The following is a 23,708-nucleotide window of genomic DNA, read 5'->3' as shown; positions in this document are numbered from 1 at the left end:
TAAATTACAAAGAATAAAATAAATATACTTCAATTCAAGATTATCTTTCATTAAAATTCAGCATTTGCATTATATAGAATATATATCAGATAAGAAAATATACCATTTAAACAAATTACCTTTAATAATCTCTTATATAACAACAACAATATAATTAAAAGTAAACTCAACATCTTAAGGTTTATTACTAATAATAATATTCTTCCAATAATATAATTATATTTCAATCATAAAAAAAACATTTTCAATACAAATCTTTATAATATTCGTACTCCTATTACTAATAAATTGAATATAAAAGATAATGTCAGTAAAAACACTAATCTGCTTTTTAATATTCAAATAAATAGTATTAAGTAATTTAATACTCAAAATCTTACAACTAGAAACAATGAATTGAATATATTAAAAGAATACTTTCCATTTAAATATTTTATAAAATAATAAATACAAAGTTGAAATGAAAATAACTTTAACAAATAGAATTTCGATAGAAATATTATTGTTTTTGAAGAAATCAATAAAGAAAGCAATCATACAAAATTGTTTTGCCTTTCAACTAAAATATTTAAAGCATCTTTCGATATATCGACTTTGAAATTGAATAATATTCTAAGTTTTTATCAATTTATAGAATTTATACCTTACCAAATCGACTTTATATTCTTTATTAACTTTTATACAATCAAAATAATAATTATAGAACAACTACTTAATAAAAACTTGCTTATTATAAACCATTATACTAAATAAATAAATAAAATATAAATAAATAAGGATTAAGCAATAACAATACTATTATCGAAAAAATACAAAAAAGGATTAGAAATAAAATTTTGAAAGAGATTTTGAATATATTAATAGAAATAAATAAATCTAATTAATTAAAGGAATTTTTTAATTTCTTAATAATCCAGAATTCTAAAATCTATCCCTCATACTAAATTTTTCAACCACCCACCTAAAATTTTTCCAGAATTAGCTCCACTTTCATTTATTCTATTGATTTAATTAGTTAAGGAAATATATAAATAAACTTGATATAATATTTCATTACACTCAAAAAATATAATAATATGAAATTATATAATCAACCCTAAGATTATGTAATTTGCCCATCCCTATCGCCCACCCATCCATCCTTCCACCAGCACCACCCAACCATCTAGAACCTCGCGGCACGACGATCCCCCAACGTGGAAGACGCACATCATATCATATCATATCATATCAAACCTCTCTCTGATCTCTGCGCCCTATCTCCCAGACACCATCTCCCATTTCCTCGCACGCCACACCTCCCAACCCTGCATCGTCCATACCCGTAGACACACACTACCTAGGTACCGAGTACCTCCAAAACACGCCTCGGAAAAATCGTATGATGTCTCTCGCGACTCCCCAACCACATCTCGCCCGCCTCTCCTTAGGTGCCGTAACTCCCAACTCAATGTTTCACTCCCATCCCATCACATCACATCACATTACATCACACCTACTCTCCCATACCAGCATACCAGTACCTATATTCCCCATTTCCATCCTCCCATCTTCACCCATCGCCCCGGCGGCCTGTGGAATTGAGTTTCGTTGGGTACCGACACTTTTCCCTAACCCGATTTCGTCACTCCATTCCCCATAAAAATGCGTGAACAGTGAAACCGAGCATGCCGCGCAGTATCGAAAAACGCAGTATCAAAACTCCCTACCTGCATCCTATCTCGATCTCTATACCAAGCATGCCATGTGCCTAATGTATATCAGAATCCAGAGATGTAGATCCCAAAGCCATCATGTGAGTCAACGGGTCATTCAAACGGAAGGAAAAAGAAATATTCAGTAATTAGAAGATTTTAATTCTGAGCGTGACACACTCTTCAAGTCTACCTAGGTATAATTACAAATTACCAACTTATGACACGGGCATCGTTAATACTCATAAAATTCACTCCATCCAGATCAATCTTCAAACATTCACTTGCATTCACAGCAAAAACAGATACTTATAAAGACCTATATACCAAATCGTGTCCATTCGCATCAATTTGTCATTCTGTATGTAACCCATCCATATATGGTACCCAGCCTGATGGCCTGCCCCATCCTGTTGATCCGTCTCCTCCTCATTCACTCAAATTTCATTACCCATTTCCCCAATACGTAAACATCCTAATTACAGACCCCTTCCAAATCTTTCCCCCTCCCTCGATAAACCCTAAAAGAAAGACAATCCTAGGTAATCCCATCAATACCAGCCCCATGCCATCCCATGACATGCCCCAGACCCAACCCTACAAGATATCACAGCAGAACGCACTCACGCAAGACCCGGACCACAAGCGAGCGAAGGAAATCAAAGAAATCTCACACGCACACAACACACAACAGAAAAGGCGAAAGCGCTCATCCCCAGTGATTCAAGAGGCTTTTAATTCCATTCCATTTCATTCCCGAGATCATCAAGTTTCATCCCACTATTCCATTTGTTGTTTAATTTTTACTCCCTCCTTGATATAGTTTTCCCACCTCGAAACATAACACCCCATGTGTAGGAAACGAAAAGCAAACACCCGTACCAAAACGCTCGCATAATATCAAACCCCACTTCAAGACCCCCAGATTGTTGTTTCGCCGTAAATGCCAGGAGACAAAAACAAAACAGCAAAATCCATGCCTACCCGTTATTACCATTTGAACATCCGAGAGAGAAAAAAACAGTAACAGACTCCTCCCTTGTGGCCGTTGCCGAGATTCAATTAGACTCCCGCAATATGTGCTGAAAGCAAAGCATGATAGCGAGGTGGTGAAAAACTCGCTCCCCTCCGTCCAGAACCTGCCTTCCGATAAATTCTGCAAAGGTTCCATACGCCTGCCATGCCAAGCTTATTATCGATATTCTTTTGTCCTTTCCCACCCACCACGCGCAAACATATGCAGATATCAATCAATCATACCCCTGTCCTTTCGCGCCTATTTTCTATGTTCATTCATAATCCCATACCCAATTTATCCCCATACCGAAGCCTGTACACCAAGATTCTTGTTACCCCAAACACCGCTCTTAGATCCCCAGCCTAATCCACTTTCAGTCTGTCCTTGCGGGTTGGGGTTTGACGCCGCGGAAGTCGTTCTTGCATCCTTAGATTCAGTAGTTGAATCATTAGCAGCAAAGCCATAGCTTAGTGGAGATGGCAAAGGGGTAGTGGATCGCTTATTTAAAGCTGGATTAGCAGCTTGACCACTAGGTCTAGTGCCAATTGGAGCCACGCCGCTAGCGGGAGCCTTTCCTCCTTGGCGTGGTGGGGATCCACCGGGGGAGGAAGTCGAAGTCCGACTGGACTGTTGAGCAGCAGATTCGAATAGACTAAAGCTGGTAGGGTTGGACGATGGGGAGGATGTGCTGTTAGCACGAGATCGTTGTTGACCTGGAGCCTGTGCTGTTGCGGCAGATTGAGACTCGGGAGCATTTTGCTGATTTGAGTTTTCCGCCTGGCTAGCTTGAGAATTGAAGTGCTCAAAGGCAAGAGGCGAGTGTCCTCTAATAGCACCTGGTGCAGCATTAAGGGTTTGCGAGGTGGACCCCTGATTGGTTGGGCGCGGGGTACCATTTTCATCGAAACTGCCATTTTCGGCATTGAAGGCTGGACCTTCCCCATAGAGAGCACTTCGCTGACGGGCAATCAACTCACGACGTTCTTCCTCGCTCATACCGCTACCTGGGCTTGCGATACGGTCTGGTTTGCCTCCCAAGATTTCAGCTGTAACGCCTTATTCCAGTCAGTAAATGTGCATAATAGATCTCAAAGATAAACAACAAAGACAGATTTTTCTTTCAATTTCACACAGGACAGTTGTAGGCGAGATGAAAAGAGTCATGAAAAAAGTCATGTACAAAATTTTGACTGATAAAAACGAACCACTGGGTAAGAGCCGCTGGGTACAGGGTATTTGACAAATAAGACTTTTATACATTGGAAGAGGGTGGCCTACTTCGATTATATTGCTGCTCTTGATGATAGTTGCGCAATTCTCTCTCACGTTGAGCCGCCATTCTCCTCTTCGCCTGCATCACTTGTTCGGCTTCATTTGCGCCTCTCGATGGTTGGTGTCGCTGGTTGGCATAGAAATTCTGAAGATTGGATCCCGAGAAGGACCGAGCATCACCGAAATCGCTAACCGAATGGTGTCGTGGAGGACCAGCAGTCATTCGAGGATCTAAAATCAATAGAGTTAGGGCTGAAGAGTTTCAAGTTGTCCTCTCTGAAGGTGAAGCATACCGAATTGTTCCGGAAAGGTTCTCGAAGGACCAACCATTGGCATGGAATCACGACGACCACCCGCTGGTAGGTTGAACATTTTCCCACTCTTGACTAGATTGTCAATGGCACGGTCGACCTCTAGATTTTCAAACTCATCAGCTTCTTGATCATGAAATTCCTAGCACATTCATCGAGACCATGTAAGGATATAGATCATTCCCATCCTAACCCCAAACACCAAAATCCTATCCTGCGCAAGACAAAAAGGGCGAATGGGCCTATTCCTACGACCAGTGTATTTCATTGAACGTACCCTCGATTTGTGTGCTGAAAGCAGTGGAGTCCTCACGCGGAACGACTGAGCTGGCGCCTGTGACACCTGTTAATTGACACCCTGGCGATAACATGAAGAGTTTCCAGACATACCAGAGCGAGCAGGTGGGGTTTGTTGCTCCCAAGAAGGTTGCCCGGAGGCAGACCATTGCTGATTATCGTAATAAGACATTTTTGGCAGATTGTCAATTCGAATAGATGCTTCGAAAGAACTGAGGGCTAGCAGGGTGCTCGATCTGAGTGAAAGGAACGTATACGACTAAGATTGTCGTGAGTATGGAATTCTATATAATGATTTCTTGCAATTAGTAATGATCGATTGAAGAAAAGTCAAGATCCTCTAGAGATGATACTTGGAGGCAAAATCCCTCGAAGATTGGAGCGCATACAAGGAGAAGAAAAAAAGGCATGAACGTATGTAGCCGAGGATTGAAAAATGATATTGTAATAGCAGCGAAAGCGGCGTGTGGATGTTTTGGAGGAGGGGAAAGAAAAAGCGAAGCAAGAGAAAATTTGTGTCTCACTACTAGATTTTTTTTTTATGAAGGAGAAAAAAAGTTCAACTCACCAGGAAATGAAAATCCAGCAACCACAACAACAATGAATGAGACTGAACACCTTGTGGAATAAAGCAACAAGTATTCGACTGGGAGAAAGGAACAACCAAAACTACTCCGAATGACCAATATATATATATTTATATATATGTGTGTGTATATGTAATATCGCTGGATAACTTATTCTAATGAATATCGTTATTTCCTTCGTTGATGGCGAGAGAAAAGGAGATGGAAGAGAGGTCGGAAAGAGGTTCAAAATCGTGTTGTTAGGTAAGTGACGATAATGAGGGAGGGAGGGAAAGAAAAAAAAGGATGGAAAGAGATTAATCTTTTTTTTTTCTTGGTGGATGGTGGATGTACGATAGATAATACTAAGGCAGGAGAGGTAGGCAATGTTTAACGGTTAGTAGTAATAAGTACCTGGGCACCTGGGTAGTCAAATAATGAAATTGGGAATCGTAATCTAGGGTACAAAAGAATACGATATCGTAACTGATTCGATCTGAACTGGGTGGAAGGAAATATAGCCAAGGAGGAATTTATTGTTATTGCAAGTTTACCAGTTTACCAGTTTACCAGTTTGCAAGATTGCCAGTTTATCAGTTTGCCCGTTTACATACTCCGTACACATACAATACACATACAAGTTTACAACCTTTCGTTATTAGTCCATTTTCATACGTTTCCTCTTCCTCTTCCTCTTCCCTTTCGCTTTCCCTCCCCCCTAGTTGGTCAATCAACAGGTCCATAATGTCCCTCTTCTTTTCTAATCATCATCTAATAAGAATTCCTGTGGTCACTTGATGAGCGGGTGGTTCAATCAAAAATGGCGAATGGTTACCCTTTTCGGTGGGAAGAGCCGGTATGAGGGAATCGAGGATGATCCAATTCTTACCACTAGCGAAATCTCTTTTTGGTAGATCCGTGAGTTGGGAGTGGTGGAAATCTTGCGATAATTTTATTACTTCGGGTGGTGGTGCAGTAGTGTGTATTTGATGAGGAGTGGATGCGGATTTTGCTGACAAGGGACGAGCAGAGGGGAAAGAGAGGAAGCTTGAAAGAAGGAGGGAGATGAGTGATGAGTGATGAGTGATGAGTGACGAGTGACGAGTGATGAGTGACAAGTGATGGATGAGGAATGAGGAATGATTGCTCTTTACCAATGGAAATTCCATAAAGCTACATTTGATGCAGAGATTCATACCTATCGTACATCATCGTCTTTTCTTCCATGGGTCTGTTGTGAAGATGAACGGCCAGTCATGGGAGCACTGTGTTCGGTTTCTATATTTCAACGCTTATTGTCGATATCAAGCTGCTCTCTATATTTATTTACATGCATCTCCAGCTTCTTCCTTTCTTTGCTCGTTGTATACCTGCCCTGTTGAGGATTTGTACCATCCATCTAGCTGTCTCCTCCTGCCGCTACCACTTACCCACTGATGTCGCGTTCTACATATTCGTCAGACACTTCAATCGTACCGTCACGGTTCTCTAGCTGTCCCTCTTCCTGGAGACCCATTCCATTCACCCCATTCATTTTCTTCCTAAGTATTATCGTTGTGTCAGTGCTTCCTTCCTAACCATTTGTAGTACTAGTTTTACTCATATATCAAAAGGTACCAAACCACTCACTACCTGGTACTTAGATATTCTCCGTAACATGAAAACTATATTAGTTCAGCAAAAGGTATCATATCTACTTTCCTCTTCCATCCTTCATTTCCAACTCATTTCCCTGATCGTGTTCTCGACACCTATCAACCGTTGATATCGGTACGCGGTTATGGAGCTTGGTATGGAGATAGGAGAGTTGCATCATCACTCGGGATAACAGAAACTTTGATTTGATTTTGGTCACTGACTGTGTTCACCAAACGAATCGGATCAAGGCAAGAGGGGGTGGTTATACCACACTTTGTCCCCTCGTCCCTCTTTACATGAAGATGGGTTTGTGCAGGAAAAGCCGTTGATAAGGATCATGATGACCTACCTACCTTGATCATCTATTTTCATGTGTAAGGCTGATTTTTCATTTATTCAGGATTAAATGGTGGTGACAGTGTATCACTCACTTGATTCATCATGAGATATAATATCTATTCAGCCTCATCGTTAAGTCTTGGTCGGAAGTTCTAGATGTTGTTCCATCTCTTCCCAAGTTCTCAGACATTCATCCCATTTATCCCTCAAATCGAGGAATCCGTCCTCGGAGCTTCAATATTGATGGATGATTGACTGATTGATGCTAACACACCTCCCTCTTCAATCTTTACTACTCGGCCCTAATCTTTTCTAAAATGACCTCCACAAATCTACACGGACAGAACAGACTATCCAAACCTTCCAAGTGTATCAAATTCGTTATTTAGCGATAGCTTCTTTCGCTACACCCCACATTCATCTTTTGGTCTCTCCACTATTCTCTGGGTCTCTAAGAGTTTCCACTCTTCTATCGAACAACTTTCCTCAATGGAACACACCTCGAGCCCTAGACCGTACGATAACCCGCCAAAGTGTGCACGTTATGTCTTTGATTCCACACAGTCCCAAAGTATAACCTTGAACCCTTTGGAATTTGACTGGCAAGCAAGATTCATGGAAGGAAATGCTCTTCTCTTGCCTTCTGTTCTTCATCAAGCACCTAGCGAATGAATCGCTCAATCGCTCCACCACCAATTCCAACGGACGTGCAACCAACCAACAGGGGGACTACAATTTCGCTGAGCGCGATATGCGGATGATCCTTGTACAATTTGTTCTCTGGATGTCAATGATCAAGCCACAGACGACAACCTGAGAATAAGTCTCGGGTTATCTGGATGAAGTTGTCTAGTCCACCAGGTGGTCCCGAGGTTTCTCGTGGGGTTCATAAGAGAGAAAGAAAATTGAAGATCTCATTCCTCAATTTTACCCCTATTCGAAATGGGGTGAATCTGATTTCATGGCAAGACAAAGTCTTCGCGTACCGGTATTGACGGATGAGTGGAAAATCCTTTAGTGAGAAAGTCGTGCTTGATATATCGAACATTTACAGGGAGTCATTCATCCTTCAATATAATATTCCAAAAAGAACCAAAATATCTTGTTCCTTATCGCACTCACGCACTACACGCACTACACTCCTTTTACAAGGATCCTCACCCTATCTATCTTGCTGCTTTATCATTCGCACAACTCCGAACACCTTTCTGACATGCATCATCAAAGTTCAACAGCCGAGCCGAAATCTACTTCGTACTTTGTAGAGAATTAGCAAAGCACAGACAAAAGGAAAGATGCAGAAACTTTATACGACTGTTATTGCAAACCATGTTCTTGAGAAACGGTTCTTCTATTGAATATGACCAATCTATAGTAAAACATTTCCAATGCCGGTAAGCCGGTTGAATCTTGCTTCTAAGAAAAGCGTCACCTGGCAATCATACCTACCCACACGCATTGGAAATTCCCGCCGGAAACCGAACCACAGAAGGGGAACAAACAACAAAATCTGTAAGGTGGCCCAACGAAACTGCAGAATGTATGCATCCCACACCTGGGCCATCCATCACACCCAACTCCATGCCGGTTTCTTAATGCGGTGCACGCCACGCATCTGCAGATTGTAATACCTTCGCCAAGTTCGCCCCACCATTGGTCAAAATGGGTTGGTTTGATTTGCTGTACTATGTATGGAAACTTTGATGCAACATCCCCCTCATTCACACGGCTCTTCCCACAGGAAATTGCAGTCACACTTTTGCTCTGCATATAAAAGGCTATATCTAACCGTCAGTTCGGAAGGAAATAGGCTACAAATACTGAAGCTTTCGACTTCCCGATTTCATGTACAATCGGTGATGAGTGAAGTTGCGTACTATGCAACTTTCTTCCACTCAGGATATCTTCAAAAGAGAGAAAAATCAATTCTAGCTTATGCATCGGATGCGAGAGCTTCATATACAAAATCAAGAAGGATCAAGATGGCAACGTGCCTCTCAAATGATTAGTTTTTACCATCCATATATGAATTCAATAATGAAGTTTCGGGATTGATTCCGGATAGCCTACCAGTGAGGTATATACTTGAATTCTTGACACGATGGATATTATCCGCCTTCGTCTCCCACCAGTTCATTACTCCTTATCATCACGGGGAAATACAAATCTTTACTTATCGGAGTATTACCCCACCATGAATTTAACCATCCAGCGGGGTTTACGAGCGGTGAATTCATCATCATCGTGATGTTTGAATGTTTTGCTTTGAAGTCGATATGAGGTTCCTGAGCTTGGGGGGCTCAACTCGAATATATTATATTTTGCATCATGTCTTTTCTTCCCGACTAAGGAACTGGCTCCCATCTGTTCACGAATCTCTCACTTTTCTCACTTCTCTATCTTTCTGGTTTCTATGTAGCTCTCACCACAAACACAAACCACAAACCACATCAATAATATATCGATACACGACGACCATATCAAAGAAGCCCAAACCCACAACTTCTAAAAACTACACACAATCTAGCTACTTTCGGGCTTGAAGTAGTCTACAACATTCACCACGGCCCAGAGCTAGACAATCGAAATGTACGTAGAAGTTAATTCCGAAGGTGTATCTATCTTACCTTTTCTATCTATCCTCCAGCCTCTCTTCCCTCCCCTCCCCTTCCAGATCCCACAATCGTCTCATCTCATCTCATCTGATAACCGACGTCTCACCATCAATTCATCACCATACATATCTACTTAGTTCCTCATTATCTCCTCTCTTTTTTTCTCTACACTTCCAGATTCCTTCTCCCTTCTTTTCACTATAATCAGTCAGTCAGTCAGTCAGTCAGTCAGTCAGTCAGTCAGTCAGTTAGTTAGTTAGTTAATCAGTTAATCAGTTAGTTAGTTAATTAATTAATTAATTAATTAATCAGTTAGTTAATTAGTTAGTTAATTAATTAATTAATTAATCAGTTAGTTAATTAGTCAATTAATTAGTTAATCAGTTAGTTAGTCAATCAGTTAATTAATTAGTTAGTCAGTCAGTCAGTCAGTCAGTACTCATTCTATCCTCTCTCCTCTCCTCTCCTCTCCTCTCCTCTCCTCTCCTCTTCCATTTAAACCCACCACCCTCTATACAGAAAGCGAGAGAATCCTAGGCTAGGCTAGATAGATAGGTACTGTACCGTACCGTACAGTACAAAAATCATCCATTTCAATCCATTTCATTTCACCTTATCTATTTATTTATCTATCTACTTTCCTATCATCTCCTTTCCTATTAGCACTACCCAGCACTACCTACCCCAGCACTACCCACCTCGCATCATCCAACCCCCCTCCTCCCCCTCCCCCCCAAAAAATATTCATCAAATTTCAAAATTTCAAATCCAACAAGAAATCAAAATTACCCTGCAGATGAAATGGATACAGTCCCTTACCTACTACCTCCCTACCTACCATCCATTAATCAGTAGATACCTTAGCTTACCTACCTTACCATCCTTACCTTACCTACCTACCTCCCTTAGCTTACCTATCTACTATTCAGATACTTCCCTCCTCACCTGCAACATCAACACTTAATAGTTTTTAAAGGATATATATATACCTATCTATTTATTTATTTATTTATTTATTTATTTATTTATTTATTTATTTATTTATTTATTTATTTATTTATTTATTTATTTATTTATTATTTATTTATTTATTTATTTATTTATTTATTATTTATCTATCTATCTATCTATCTATCTATCTATCTATTTATCTTCTTTCCTTCTATTATAAATACTTATAAACCTAGGTATAAATACTATCTAGTAATATATATATACGAGTATTTCTAAGAGGGTATGTTAAAGATCCGATGTAGATAATATATTTCTATTTATATTTATATTTTTATTTTTATTTTTATTTTATTTTTATTTTTATTTTTATTTTTATTTTTACTTCTATTTATACTTCTATTTATATTTCTATTTATATTTCTATTTATATTTATATTTATATTTATATTTATTTTTATTTTATTTTTATTTTTATTTTTATTCTTATTTTTATTCTTATTTCATTTCATTTCATTTCTCGAGTACTCGAACACATACTCGAATACTCGAATATAAATCTATATACGATATCTTATATCTTATAACTAATACTATCTAATTAATGAATTTACTTATTTCAATTCATGTAGTAAAATCGTAATGTATATATATATATATTTATTTATTTATTATTACACTCCCTGTTCTTCTTGTTATTCTTCCTCTTCCTCTTCCTCTTCCTCTTCCTCTTCCTCTTCCTCTTCCTCTTCCTCTTCCTCTTCCTCTTCCTCTTCCTCTTCCTCTTCCTCTTCCTCTTCCTCTTCCTCTTCTTTTCTTCTGTTTCTTCTTCCAATGATATCGATAGTAATGGTATCTAATGAGCGCCCTATCCTCATATTCCTATTCCTATTCCCATTTACATTTCCCGCTTCACACTTCATACTCTATACTTCATACTTCCTCAATGCAATTGATATACACAAGCCCAATCATAGCCATCAACGCAAAGTTCGCTTCATATCTCATTTGTCATCCATGTGCAGACTAATTCCATCCACCACCTATCGTATCATACAATTTCGTCATTTCTTATTCATGTCGTTTTGTCTCGTGGGACTGCTTGCTTGCTTCATATTCGTGGGAGATTTACTCCTACTCCTTGGGTATGCGAATGGAGATGGATTTTCATCTCGTTTAGTCTCCTCCTGTTGCCACTTCCTCAATCACTGTCATCATTTAAAAGTATTCCCTCTCTTCCACAATCGGCGTCATCCTCCTAAACTCTTCACCCCTCTCTCTTTCCAATACCAAAAGCGGTCTGAACCCTTCCCTCTCCACCAACTTCACCTTCTCCCCTCTCTCCACATCCCCCCTCTCTCTTTCCCTATCCCCCATCTCTCTTTCCCATTCCCCATCATTCCCCATCTCCTCATTCACAAACAAGCCCCTCGCGTAATCCCTCACACAAAGCGCGCCTAAAACCTGCAGTCCCATAGCTGCCATAACCCCCGCAATCAGCGTTATATATCCCAGCGTAATAATCTTCTTACATCCACTCTCGGTCCATCCATCATCTCCTCCCGTCCTCCCTACAAAATCCGCAAAAGATGCGATGTGTGATGATGCGGGGATACTGGTCGAGATGGTGTAAGAAGCGAGACTTATTTCTTGCGTATTTTGCGACAGGGAGGGAGGTTGAGTGACGGTGGAGAAATCGAGAGAGGTGGTTGAAGAGGGGGTGCAGAGGATAGAAGAGGAGTTGGAGAGGAGGGTTAGGAGGAGGAGACGGGGGATTGCGCTGAGGAGTGTATCGAGGAGGAGATAGTTTGAGAAACAGAGAATGGAGAGGGAGTGTTTCTGAGGGGGTTGTTAGTTCTTTTCTCTCTTAATAATTGTTATATATATCTAGTGATATCGATATCGATTCATGAATTTCAACAAAGAGTGGAGAGAAATTCAGGCCTGGGATAAGGAAGAAAGAAATATACATACCCTCAAAGCCCCAATAACCCCAAAAACACTCATCACGTTTGCAAAATGCAGATACAATCCATAGTTAACCGCGAGGTGAAACGGCTCGTCGGGGATTTGGTGGAAGAAGATTGAAGAGAGGGTGTTGGATGTTAGAGAGAGGAAGGCGATTAGGAGGGTCGTGGAGCGGGATGAGGTGAGTGAGCTTCTGGGTAGTGTTAGATAGTTGTGGGGGGAGATTGAGAGGGGGAGGGGGTGTGGATGGATTAGAGTAGATGAAAGTAGATGAAATAAGATAGAGGAAAAGATCATCCATACCTTGATAGTAATCGTGTCATTGCTGGTGTATGTATATAATTGATCAACACAATAAATAAAGTAAAAAAATGGTATAAGAATGTGAATATCCCAAATCGAAATCCCCAACACCGAATTCCCAATGCGGATTCAAGTCCGGTTTCAATTTCAATTTCAATCCCAATTCAAAATTCGATGTCGATATCGATATCACTCCAGAAAAGATCTCGAATAGAAGAATGTGAATGAATATAATGGAATCCTAATCGCAATTCGATAGCCAAGGAAGTTTCCTTTGGTCGTAGGTAGTAGTTGTCGTAGTAGAAAATAAACGTATAGACGTATGTAGCTCAGGATATGTATATATATATATACCTATGTATCTCCCGATATACACAACAAAGAACAGCTCGGCACGCAAAGTACTTAGGCAATCCTCACACCTTTTTCTCCGGGCAGAAGAATGAAAAAAAAAATGAGAAAGAGAATCCGTTTTCACACAAGCTGGCGCTTTTCTTTTTTTCCTCGAACTCGACCTCGATTTGATTCGGTACTTGGATGTGATATGCTAGGTAGGTATGTAATGAGGAGGAGATAAAGCGGATATAAGAATATTGCGATTGCTCAGAGAGATCCTTAGGATAATTTATCTTATGTATATATTTCTTGCATGTGGGTATGTATGTAGGTATGTATGTATGTATTTTATTTGATATTCAATGTGATGATGCCGATGAAGAAATGGATACTATAGTAGATTCGTAGTAAGTAGATTAGAAAGAAAGTAACTTTCTTGCTCTGCTTTTTAAGAGATGAGGTATGCTCGATTGACTGTATGCTTTGAAATAAATGAATGGGTAGGAAATGGAGAAATGGACAAAAGTGATAATTCCGTGAATTCCGAGAGCGAAAGAGAGAAGCTGTGGCAGGGAGGGGTTGGACTCGGGATAGACGGATACCGGTTGGGTTGGTAGCCGGGCTGGGAATGTGTTGTTAGTTAGGTACCTAGTAGGTACGTAGTAGGTGCTGGGATTTCTGCGGTTGTGCGGGTTTGGCTTGGCAGAGAGTTTGAGAAAGATGATGAGACTCCGTAGATGATGAGATAGATGATGAGGATGTGGTGAGAAAGTATAATAAGACGGATGAGGAGGGCACGGAAAGATATATATATGTATTGTTATTGTGTGTAAGTTTTGATGGATCAATCTTCGTGTGCACGTACGATACGACACGACGGATGTTGATTTCTAATGATGCATTAAGCTCTTAAAACCTTAATTCGAGTTCCCAATGACGTTCTTCATTCAGTCCTAGAGGCAAAGACGGGAGGAGATGCATACATTCTATCTAGATCTCAAGTAAATATCCGGGAGTGGATGCCGATTGGATGTTAGGAGGCGGTTCTAGACAGGTACTAGAGGATGGGTACTAGATGTTTAGAGGGTTAGAGTGTCAAGAATTTCTTGCTTGAGAATTTTTGTTTGCTACAAAGGGCCTTTTAGGGACGAGACAGATGAGAGAGAAGGATGGAAAATGCGGAAGGGCCGGGTAGAAGTTTTAGTTCGGAGTTTAGAAATTTGTTCACAGATGATTAGATCATTGAGTTGAGGGAAGGCTAAGTGGGTTGCGTGCTTTTTGGGAATAACCTTATGTCGGGTCTGAGTCTGAGTCTTTCGGGGTGTTTTTCACCAATAGGGTTGATTGTCTAAGGAATATCGTAGGTAAGATTGGATGAGGATGAAAGAAACGGGTGTGTTGGAACAAAGCTGACAACCTGATACCTTTCTTTCCCTTCTTCACTTGTCACTGGCGAAAAGAGTTCCAGACCAAAGTTGGTGCTTTGTTATACGAGTCCTTCGTACAGACAGAGTAGATGAGGTAGTTGGGCTCCGCAATTAAGGCGGAAGAGTAGGCTGGCCCCCCTCGGCCCCGTATGTGGACGAAGTATTGAGCTGATGGATTTAAGCGGCTTCTAGACAATTCAAGGCGCGATTCGCGATGCTCAAGAGAAGATGTTACCTCATTGTTTGCATGCCAAGGAGCATCGGGCGTATAAATCGAGATGTAAGTATTTCTTTTGGGATGAGAATATAGAGTCAAAATTGGTTGGTGGAGAAGAAATCGTGATCGAGATACAAGAAAAGTTGATTAGTGAGCGTGAGCATAAGCAGTGAGGAAAAGAAAAATGAAGAATCCCCCCCCCCAAAATTGCCAAGAAAATGACTTCATGATTTGGAGGTTTGGCAGACTGTTTTGAATGTACCCTGGTATTATTCAATAAGTGGTACGATATAAGGCGGAATGGGATAGAGTGGATGAATCAAGTCTTTGTTTCGTTGACAAGGAAAAGGACGAGGAGGGGAGAGATTGAGAGGGAGATATGGTATGGTATGGTAAGAATAATGTGGAACATGAGAAAGAAGATGATAAAGAAGGAAGTGAGTTCTTTGAGTCAACATGAAGCAATCCTAACAACCAAGTTATTGACGAGTGGACTCTGAAAGGCTGGCTGTACGTTAGTATTCATACAATTTTGAACGAGCATTTTGAGTACACATCATGAGAAGTCTCTAGTAAACATACGAGGTAAACGTATTGAATCCTGCTTCCTTACATTAGCACATGTCGGCACTTCAAAGTTGGATATGGATGTGGGTGTGAGTGCATTTGCAATTGTAAAGAAACCAAAAAGGGATCGGTCGGGAAAGATAAGTTCATTGCCGCGGAAGATCCCTCCGATTCTTCAACCACCAGTGAACCCCCAAAACTCAAAACACGACAGAACAGAACCTCAAGGTCTTGTTAATCCTAATCCCTTCACGGCTGTGGCGTAACATGACTTCTCCAGGGCTTTTCGACACCTCGGCGGTTAAGCAGGCGAGGCAGGGCTAATGAAATTACCGAATGAATGCAGGGAGAATATATGGATGTCACCATTACCAGTATCCAAATGAAAGGAATAAATGAAGAATGCATCAAGGTAATTGGTAAATTGGAGAAAATGTGGGAAAAAAGGTAATTGTGTGCCGCCTTTCCCCAGATTTCTCTTTCTTGGACGTGGTGGATCGGTTGAATTGTGTGAAAGGATTCATTATGGATTGATTATATTATCATTGATCATTGAAAGAAAGGAATGATGGATGCATTCATTGTTCCCTGGGATGGGAAGACGTCGGGGATTTGATCAATCGTATATCGGAAGGATTCTGGAAATCTTGGAGATTCAAGGAGATTAAATGTGAACGGAGAGCAACAGGAGGACCCTGATGAACCCCTCAATTAACCGGAAATCCATACATCTTCGTAGGATCGTCTGAGACTTGGAAAGAAATGCTTCTTGTTCCTTTTTTGTTTCCAGATTTGGAGAATGGGACTGGGGTAGGTAGTAGGTCTGTACTTGAGCGAGGATACTATTCAAGGCACACACTCTGTCTAGCTGCTATCGTAATCAACCTGATTCTCATGTTGCTCATGTTTCTCTTTGTCTTTTGGATTATTCCAGAATTCTTTGCCAAGGTTAATAAGGTTTGATCTCGGATTTAAGGGGTAAATCAACCATCTTTGATATTGTTATTGTTATTGATTGATATTGATTGATATTGAGGTTTGGCCCTTCCTACCCGCAGCTCCTTAGCATGATTCGATGTTGTGAAGGAATTAATGATCCTGGAAATGTAATGGATAACTCCAAGTACCTTGGTAGTTGTAATTTATGGATAGATGGATAGATATATATCCATCAATGAAATGATTGCCTGGGAGAAACATGAACCAATAAATCGCATCGAGGAATCGGGATGTCGAAGAAAGGTTCAAAGACTAGACTGTAGAAAGGTCGGAGCTTGAACCCCTTCGTCTCAGAAATGGTAATTTGACTTTGATGTACGATACTGGTATTAAGGATTGTGGTTGAGCCCTGCAGGCGGGGTTCTTTTTAGAATGAACGATTCGAGAAGGAAACAAAACGTCTTGGACTTGGGACTAGCTTAGTTTAGAAAAGCTTGCACACTGCGAAGGTAGCTTTATTAGGTACTTTACATACGAAGTAGAATTGTTCAGGCCGTGTTCGTATTGTTGGATTGTTGGATTGTTGGATTGTTTCTATGTTTTCCCTTTCACTGACTATGCTTCGTGGCCTCACTTTGGGCTGATCTTCTGGTAAGCTGTAAATTGCCCCCTCCTGTCAGATTGGCGATTGCTTGGAGAGAGGAGTAAAGTGTGGTATGAGTATCCCGAAGACTGCCATCTTACTTGCCAGTCCCCAAACAGGCACAGGCTCACTGCACTACACCGGACTAGGACCTAGGTAAAACTGTCCCGTTATGCAATCCACACACACACACTGTATGCACATGGATAACTAGTACGAGGTACCACGGTCACGTCGAGATTCTCCAAGATGGGGAATTGTGATGGAGCTTTTAGATACAGGAGCTGAATACATACTCGCCCCTCAAAGGAATGAGACTCTCTCCAGGGCTGAAACTTATACACTCGAGTGACCAACCAACTCGTTATTCATGATCATTTTCTTCCAATTACTTGGCCTCCTTGGTACGTGCTCTATGAACATATATTGTACCAGCGAAGAAGAAACCGTGGAAGAGCTGGAAACTTCTTTGCACCTAAATCTAAATATGCGGAGATATTTCGTGCTAGACTGGGGATTTGTGATGCAATTTGGGTGGGCACATAGTACCGGTATCCATATTAATATTGAGGTCACACAGTCACCCTCGGTGTTACATGAAATGTGAATGGCTAGATGGTTAGGCAAAAGGAATAGGCTCACAAAGGAAATGGACTTATATTTTCCGAAGTGGTGACTGGCACGAGGGATATAACCAAAAAGTAAAGTTTGAGTAGCTGGGACCAGAGGAGAGGAGAGAGGACTTGGCTATGGGGGAGATTTGCGTTGGCCATGGTTATTACTCGTATCATATATACATATACATATACATATGGAACTCTCCAGGTTGTCTCGTAGGTACGGCCAGTACATGGAATTGGAGGAGGCAGATCTACGCATGTTGTGTTGTGAACCAATTTACCAGGAGTCGAGTAGTTTTATGAGTAAATCTTAAGAGACCTCAGAATGGCCCGTATGATGGAGGATTGTACATGTGAATGTGTGAATGTGTGAAAATGTGAATATATAAATATATGAATGAATACATGAAGAAAAGGAGGTACCATCTCTTTCCTTCCATTCCCTCCAGGGCGATGAATAACCGCTTCAAAAAATGGTCTTGATATTCAATTCTTCCATTGTCCAGTTCTCCGATTATAATTTCTATTGCTGAAGTCAATATCAATACCAATACCATACAGTTCGAACTAGTACCTACATACACCTACCACCTACCACCTACCACCTACCGACCTACCTATACCTACCTAGCTGGAGGTAGTTACGAATCACATGGAACCCTTGAGATAGGAGAATATTGAATGAAAATACGGGAAAGTGCCATTCTCATCTTTTAAGCAGCAACTCTTTGGAGCAGCAATTCACCTCCTGCGAGTCCTCCTTATTACCTTCTCCTGCTTGATTACTTCCTCCTTCCTCCCTCTCACCTCACCTCACCCTGTTGCTGCTCTGTTGGGACCAGAACCATGCTTAGCGTTCCTTTTTAAATCGAGGAAAGTCCAATACTCACGTTCCTACCACACACGCCCCGAGAAAGTGCTGCTTTACTCCGTCCATTGATTAATTACTACGACTCACTATAGTAAAGTAATCAAGTACAGACAGTATCCAGTACCTACCTAGTACACCACCTAGTACACTCTCTGGTATGAAAGTGCGTAGAAGTGTGATACAACGGTGGAAGAACAAAGCAACAGCCCTCCCAAAATAAAATCTGGTTCCCCTCCAATTCTCTTTCTACCAACCAGATTCCTACTTTTCTCTCTCCTCTCATTCAAGAAAAGAAAAGAAAAAAATTAAACAATTGATCAATTTCATTCTCTTGTCATAATTAAAACCAAAAAGACCACGGAGGAATAATTCTTCTCGTATGTTTATGTTCACACTGCACAGCGGAATCCCGTAACAGATACCCTCGATTTTTCCAAAGCAACGAGTTCCCTTTTTTTCTCCACTCTTCAATTTCGATACGAATTTCTATGGTCCGGAATTAAAAAAATAGCGAGGGACCAATACATAGGACCACACTCTCAACGCAACTCAATATCAGAAGGGGGCAATCTCGAAAGAAGGAAAATCAACCTCCGACAACCTCTCCTTCTTTGAATCCACGAATTACGACCACAACCACGACGTTTGTTTACGGAGCACAATTACATATACTTCCTACATTGGGGAGACTCTTTGATTCTCTTTCTCTTTTCATAGTTGCGTGGCTACCTCCATCGTCTTTACTCGTACCAAGATCCGTGTGTCTTTGCTTCGATTTCCCCGTCGGTCGTTTAGAGTCGAGACATTCTCAACACATCGTCAAGAAAAACGACATCCCCTCGCCCACAACAGAAGGAATTTATAAGGTTGATGGAGGGCCAGCCTTCTACAGGTAATTCTAAATATCAATATCAATCTGCACAGTGGTCGCGACTCGTGCGGCGTAATACCCACGCCGATTCAAATTCCAGCTCCTCGCCGAGTGTTCCTGGTTTCCCTCAGCTTCCAACCCAATTCATTCCCATTTTACTCCCCCAACAGCCCTCATTTCACCAACAACAACTTGAACAGTACAACAAGCTCATTTCTTCAGGCGGAAACACTAGACTGCAAACTGCACCACTTCCCCCACTACTTTCAGCACAACACATTCAGGCGGTGCCCGGACAAAGATCCAGCTCAAGTGGCGTTACCACGGAACGAAAACCAAAACCTGCTGCGAGGGGCGGTCATGGGAATAGGGACGTACGAAAATTCAATAAAAGCGAGCGCGCGCTCATAACAGAGAAGGAGACATCACCAGCGATGCCGGGCAAGAAATTTGAGTTGACAGCTCAACTCCCCCCACGACCAGTTGCACAACATCAAAATTCCACATTGTCTCGAGAATCGAATTCCGTACCTTCTACACCACATCAGCATCCGAGGAAGTTCTCTTTCGACGAGTCGAGAGAACCTTCACCAAATGCCCCTGGCAGCCATTCCCCTAGATCGGCATACTCCGAATCAAATATAACTCTACCTTCGAGACCACCTCCTGCCCAGCGGAGAGGATGTCAGTACGAAACGGCTATGGCCTCCATAAGGCGGCGCATGCCTTATAGTCTTGGGGCTGATCGATTGGAACAATTGAAGGATTCTGATCTGAAAAGCAAATTGTCAGATGAAGAAGAGAGAAAATTGTCCACAGATATGCGCGAGCTATATGATCGTTTATTGCCAACGGCGGAAACCGACGAGAGAAGGAGGAAGCTGGTGTCGAAGCTGGAAGATATGTTTAACAAAGAATGGCCTGGGCACGATATACGGGTTTATGTTTTCGGTTCATCGGGCAATTTGCTTTGTACTGATGCGTCAGATGGTAAGTTGAAAAGGTGCTAAAGTCTGAAAGCTCTACTGATAGATAATCTTAGTCGATATTTGCATAACGACCGACTGGAAGGTGATGGAGGGTGTATGCATGATTGCAGAATTACTCGCAAAGAGTGAGTATCCCGACCCCAGCCAACGACAACATAACTGACATTCTCTAGATGGTATGCAAAAGGTAATTTGTGTATCAACTGCTAAGGTTCCCATCGTCAAGATATTTGATCCGGAGCTCGAGTTGCCTTGCGACATGAATGTCAACAATACCCAGGCTCTAGAGAACACTCGAATGATAAAAACGTACATCGAGATTGATCCCCGTGTGAGGCCCTTGGCTATGATAATCAAGCATTGGACAAAGTCAAGGGCGATCAATGATGCTGGTAAGAATAGGAAACCCCTTGGCATGACTATTTTCGCTCACATTCTTTAGTTGGTGGCACATTGAGCTCATATACATGGATATGCATGATCATCAATTTTCTACAGAGTCGGGAGCCTCCTGTGTTACCATCACTACATCAACGGCCTCACCTTAGGTTACCAACGAAGGAAGGGGGTGAAAGCAGCTTCGCAGACGATATTGACGCCTTGAGGGGGTTTGGTCTGAAGAACAAATCAACCTTGGGAGAACTTTTGTTCCAATTTTTTCGATTTTACGGGCACGAATTCGATTATGACAAGCAGGTAGTCTCGGTCCGAATGGGAAAGCAAATCTCGAAGCAGGAGAAGAAATGGGCAATAGCAACAAACAACATGCTGTGCGTGGAGGAACCTTTTAATACTGAACGGAATCTTGGAAATACCGCAGATGATTTCTCCTTTCGTGGACTTCACTTGGAAATGAGGAGGGCATTCGAGTTGATATCTGGCGGCAAACTGGATGAGTGTTGCGAAGAATATATATTTCCAAAAGAGCAGGAGCGAGTTTGGGAAAAGCCACCCCCGTCTAAGAAGCCAACATTGACTGCTAGTCATCCCCCGCATAGGAATGGCAGAGGAGGTCACCGTGGCGGTCGTAACAACCATTCTAATCGCAATTCGTCAAATGGCAGCCGCAAATCTTCAAATAGCAATTACGATAACCACATGTACCCACAGCATGGGATACCGTCGAATATCTCTACACAGGACCAATGGGCTGCCCAGCAACAAGCGCAATCACAGTTGCACAACCACCTCTACGCCACGTATTCGGTCTTACAGGCACAAGAGAATACTTTAAGGATGCAATTGGTCCAACAAACGTACATGGAACAGGCTCATGCTCATGCTCAGGCTCATGCCCAGGCTCAAGCATATGCACAGTCTCACGGTCGCATACAAGGCGGTGGCATGCCAATCAAGCAACAAGCCACTGATCGAAATCGAACCTCTTCGTTTGATCAAGGGCCATTAACAGCACCTATACGACCGGACGGGATGTACTTTTATCCGTTCCAATACGCTGGGCAACAAATGTATGCCTACCCAACCTCGAGTACGAATCCCTCATCTCCGCAATTGAGTGCTGTTGTGCCAGAGATGAGGAGAGGTATTCATCGGTCCACTGTTACAAATGGCTCGAGCTCCAACATGGTTCAATCGAATGGGTCTATCAGGTCACATTCACAACCCGGGACTCGTACTGCTCCTTCGCCTCTTTTATTGCAAGGAAATGGGCATCCTGCTCATGGTACCAATGGAATTGGGGTGTATCAACCTTTGCGACCACAGGGCAACGGTGTTCCCATCCCAAATTTTATTCCAGACGAGTCCACTGAACAAGGATATGAGTCGAGGCGAACGGCTACTACTCCACCAGAGCTTAGTACGCCAAAGGAGTATGTTGGGTATTACGTCAATGAGCCAACTCAGCCATATACTCGCAGAGATTTGCCTTTAGCGATACCTTCGTTTGGAGACATATCTGGAAATAGACGGCGATTGTCAACCGATCAGCTGCCGCAATCGATTCGTGACAGGATCAAACGTAATCCTTCACGGTCGCCGTCTCCACTAGGTAACGATAGACGCTTCTCGCTGGCTCAATCTGCTCCATCTCAACATGCGATGTCCAGTTCTAATCTTCGTACCCTGCACACCAATGGACCATTGGTAGTGAACGGTTCTTCTGCTGTGGGAGTCCCTAATTCTGTTCCGACAAATGAGGGGCCAATCTTTGAAAATAAGATTTCCCACGCGAGAGGATCTGTTGGATCAATATCCCAAGCGTCTCTTACTGAGAGTGATATCTCATTGGGGGAGGACTTTTCTGGGCAACGTACACCTAAATTTACACGAAGTGGTCTAAGCGAGGTTTCTCCTTTAGTTGCTAATGGATCTAGTCCTAACCCGACTCCCCCAAATGGCTCTAATAGCCATCAATCAATCGCAAACGGATTGACATCTGCAGAGGGCCTTGATGGGTATTCACGGTTGTCTCCTAACTCAAGGAATATTGCCGCCCGCAATGTCCCAAATGGCGGCATCCCACTCCTCAACATTGCGAGTGGTCATAATGACATCCTCTCAAACGAGCTGTCGCATCTTTCACCCGTATACGAAACGCACACACCCTCACCGACGATCAACAAAAAACTTGAGAATCTGAAGTTGAATGGACCTGCTGTCATTGAGAAAAATAAAATTGATCATTCAAGGCCAATCCCAAAGCAGTCAGTGGGAATTGAGCAGCCGGTCAAGCAATCTCCATCTAATTTGAAACAAAATGGGCATACTAGATCTGCTAAGAGTGAGGGTGGTGGACCCGGAGTGTCTTCTGGAAAATGGCAACAAACTCAACGTAAAAAGGGGCGTACTCCTATTGAGGCTAAGAATGTTAATGGTGGTCATTCGCACGGCGAGAAACTCCCTGTCAACGAAAGCGAGCGTAAGGGTGGGTAAATTGTTGGTAGCTTGAGATAAAGGTCTACTTGATCAGGTGAAAGTCCAGCTGAGAGTCGCTCAAAGGATCAATAGGTGCTCGACGTTCCAATGAAAGGCTTCTCGCAACTAATTGTGGATGTATTATAAGGCAAGCGGCTTACCTTGCGCGTCTTGAATGGAGTTAAAAGGTTGCACACATCTGCATATGAATTTGCGATATTTGCAGCAAAAAGTGGAGGACAGGTCAAAGGGAAAGTTTGTTTGCATATCAGATCTCCTTGGCTATCATCGAATAAGCGTGTTTTACGACTATTATAGATTTCCTCTCCATGTCTGTCGACACATGGTCAACCACTGGAGGCGAAAAGAAGAAAAATTA

The 23,708-nt window shown here is 41.9% G+C and overlaps 4 protein-coding genes across 4 annotated transcripts; 1 reads left to right on the top strand and 3 right to left on the bottom strand.

Annotated features, from left to right (window-relative positions):
* Positions 1–3,006: 3,006 nt before the first annotated feature.
* EAE98_004912 (uncharacterized protein) lies at positions 3,007–4,764 on the bottom strand (the record flags this gene model as incomplete). Its single annotated transcript, XM_038952533.1, has 5 exons — positions 3,007–3,767; positions 3,991–4,215; positions 4,278–4,397; positions 4,573–4,629; positions 4,686–4,764. 5 exons carry the CDS (start codon positions 4,762–4,764, stop codon positions 3,007–3,009), a joined length of 1,242 nt encoding a protein of 413 aa, XP_038811183.1.
* Positions 4,765–11,388: 6,624 nt separating this feature from the next.
* EAE98_004910 (uncharacterized protein) lies at positions 11,389–14,757 on the bottom strand. Its single transcript, XM_038952531.1, has 3 exons — positions 12,973–14,757; positions 12,676–12,862; positions 11,389–12,540 (listed from the first exon to the last, which is right to left on the bottom strand). The coding sequence occupies exons 1-3, from the start codon at positions 12,990–12,992 to the stop codon at positions 11,920–11,922; spliced, it is 828 nt and encodes a 275-aa protein (XP_038811181.1). The 5' UTR covers positions 12,993–14,757; the 3' UTR covers positions 11,389–11,919.
* EAE98_004911 (uncharacterized protein) lies at positions 11,397–11,624 on the bottom strand (the record flags this gene model as incomplete). The annotated part of the gene is made up of 1 exon (XM_038952532.1): positions 11,397–11,624. One exon carries the CDS (start codon positions 11,622–11,624, stop codon positions 11,397–11,399), a length of 228 nt encoding a protein of 75 aa, XP_038811182.1.
* A 4,705-nt stretch (positions 14,758–19,462) lies between the features above and the next one.
* EAE98_004909 (uncharacterized protein) lies at positions 19,463–23,347 on the top strand (the record flags this gene model as incomplete). The annotated part of the gene is made up of 4 exons (XM_038952530.1): positions 19,463–20,453; positions 20,506–20,577; positions 20,626–20,844; positions 20,895–23,347. The coding sequence occupies 4 exons, from the start codon at positions 19,463–19,465 to the stop codon at positions 23,345–23,347; spliced, it is 3,735 nt and encodes a 1,244-aa protein (XP_038811180.1).
* Between the last annotated feature and the right edge of the window lie 361 nt (positions 23,348–23,708).

This window comes from Botrytis deweyae (assembly GCF_014898535.1).
Source record: "Botrytis deweyae strain B1 chromosome Unknown BDEW_009, whole genome shotgun sequence".
Lineage (NCBI taxonomy): Eukaryota > Fungi > Ascomycota > Leotiomycetes > Helotiales > Sclerotiniaceae > Botrytis > Botrytis deweyae.
The sequence above is the reverse complement of the archived record's forward strand: the minus strand, read 5'-3'. Positions and strand labels throughout refer to the sequence as shown.

Coding starts and splice junctions, on each gene's coding strand:
- EAE98_004910 (XM_038952531.1), bottom strand. CDS start 12,992: ATGACACGATTACTATCAAG. Junction 12,863..12,972: donor ATGACACGATTACTATCAAG/GTATGGATGATC, acceptor AACACTACCCAG/AAGCTCACTCACCTCATCCC. Junction 12,541..12,675: donor GGGTTATTGGGGCTTTGAGG/GTATGTATATTT, acceptor CAACCCCCTCAG/AAACACTCCCTCTCCATTCT.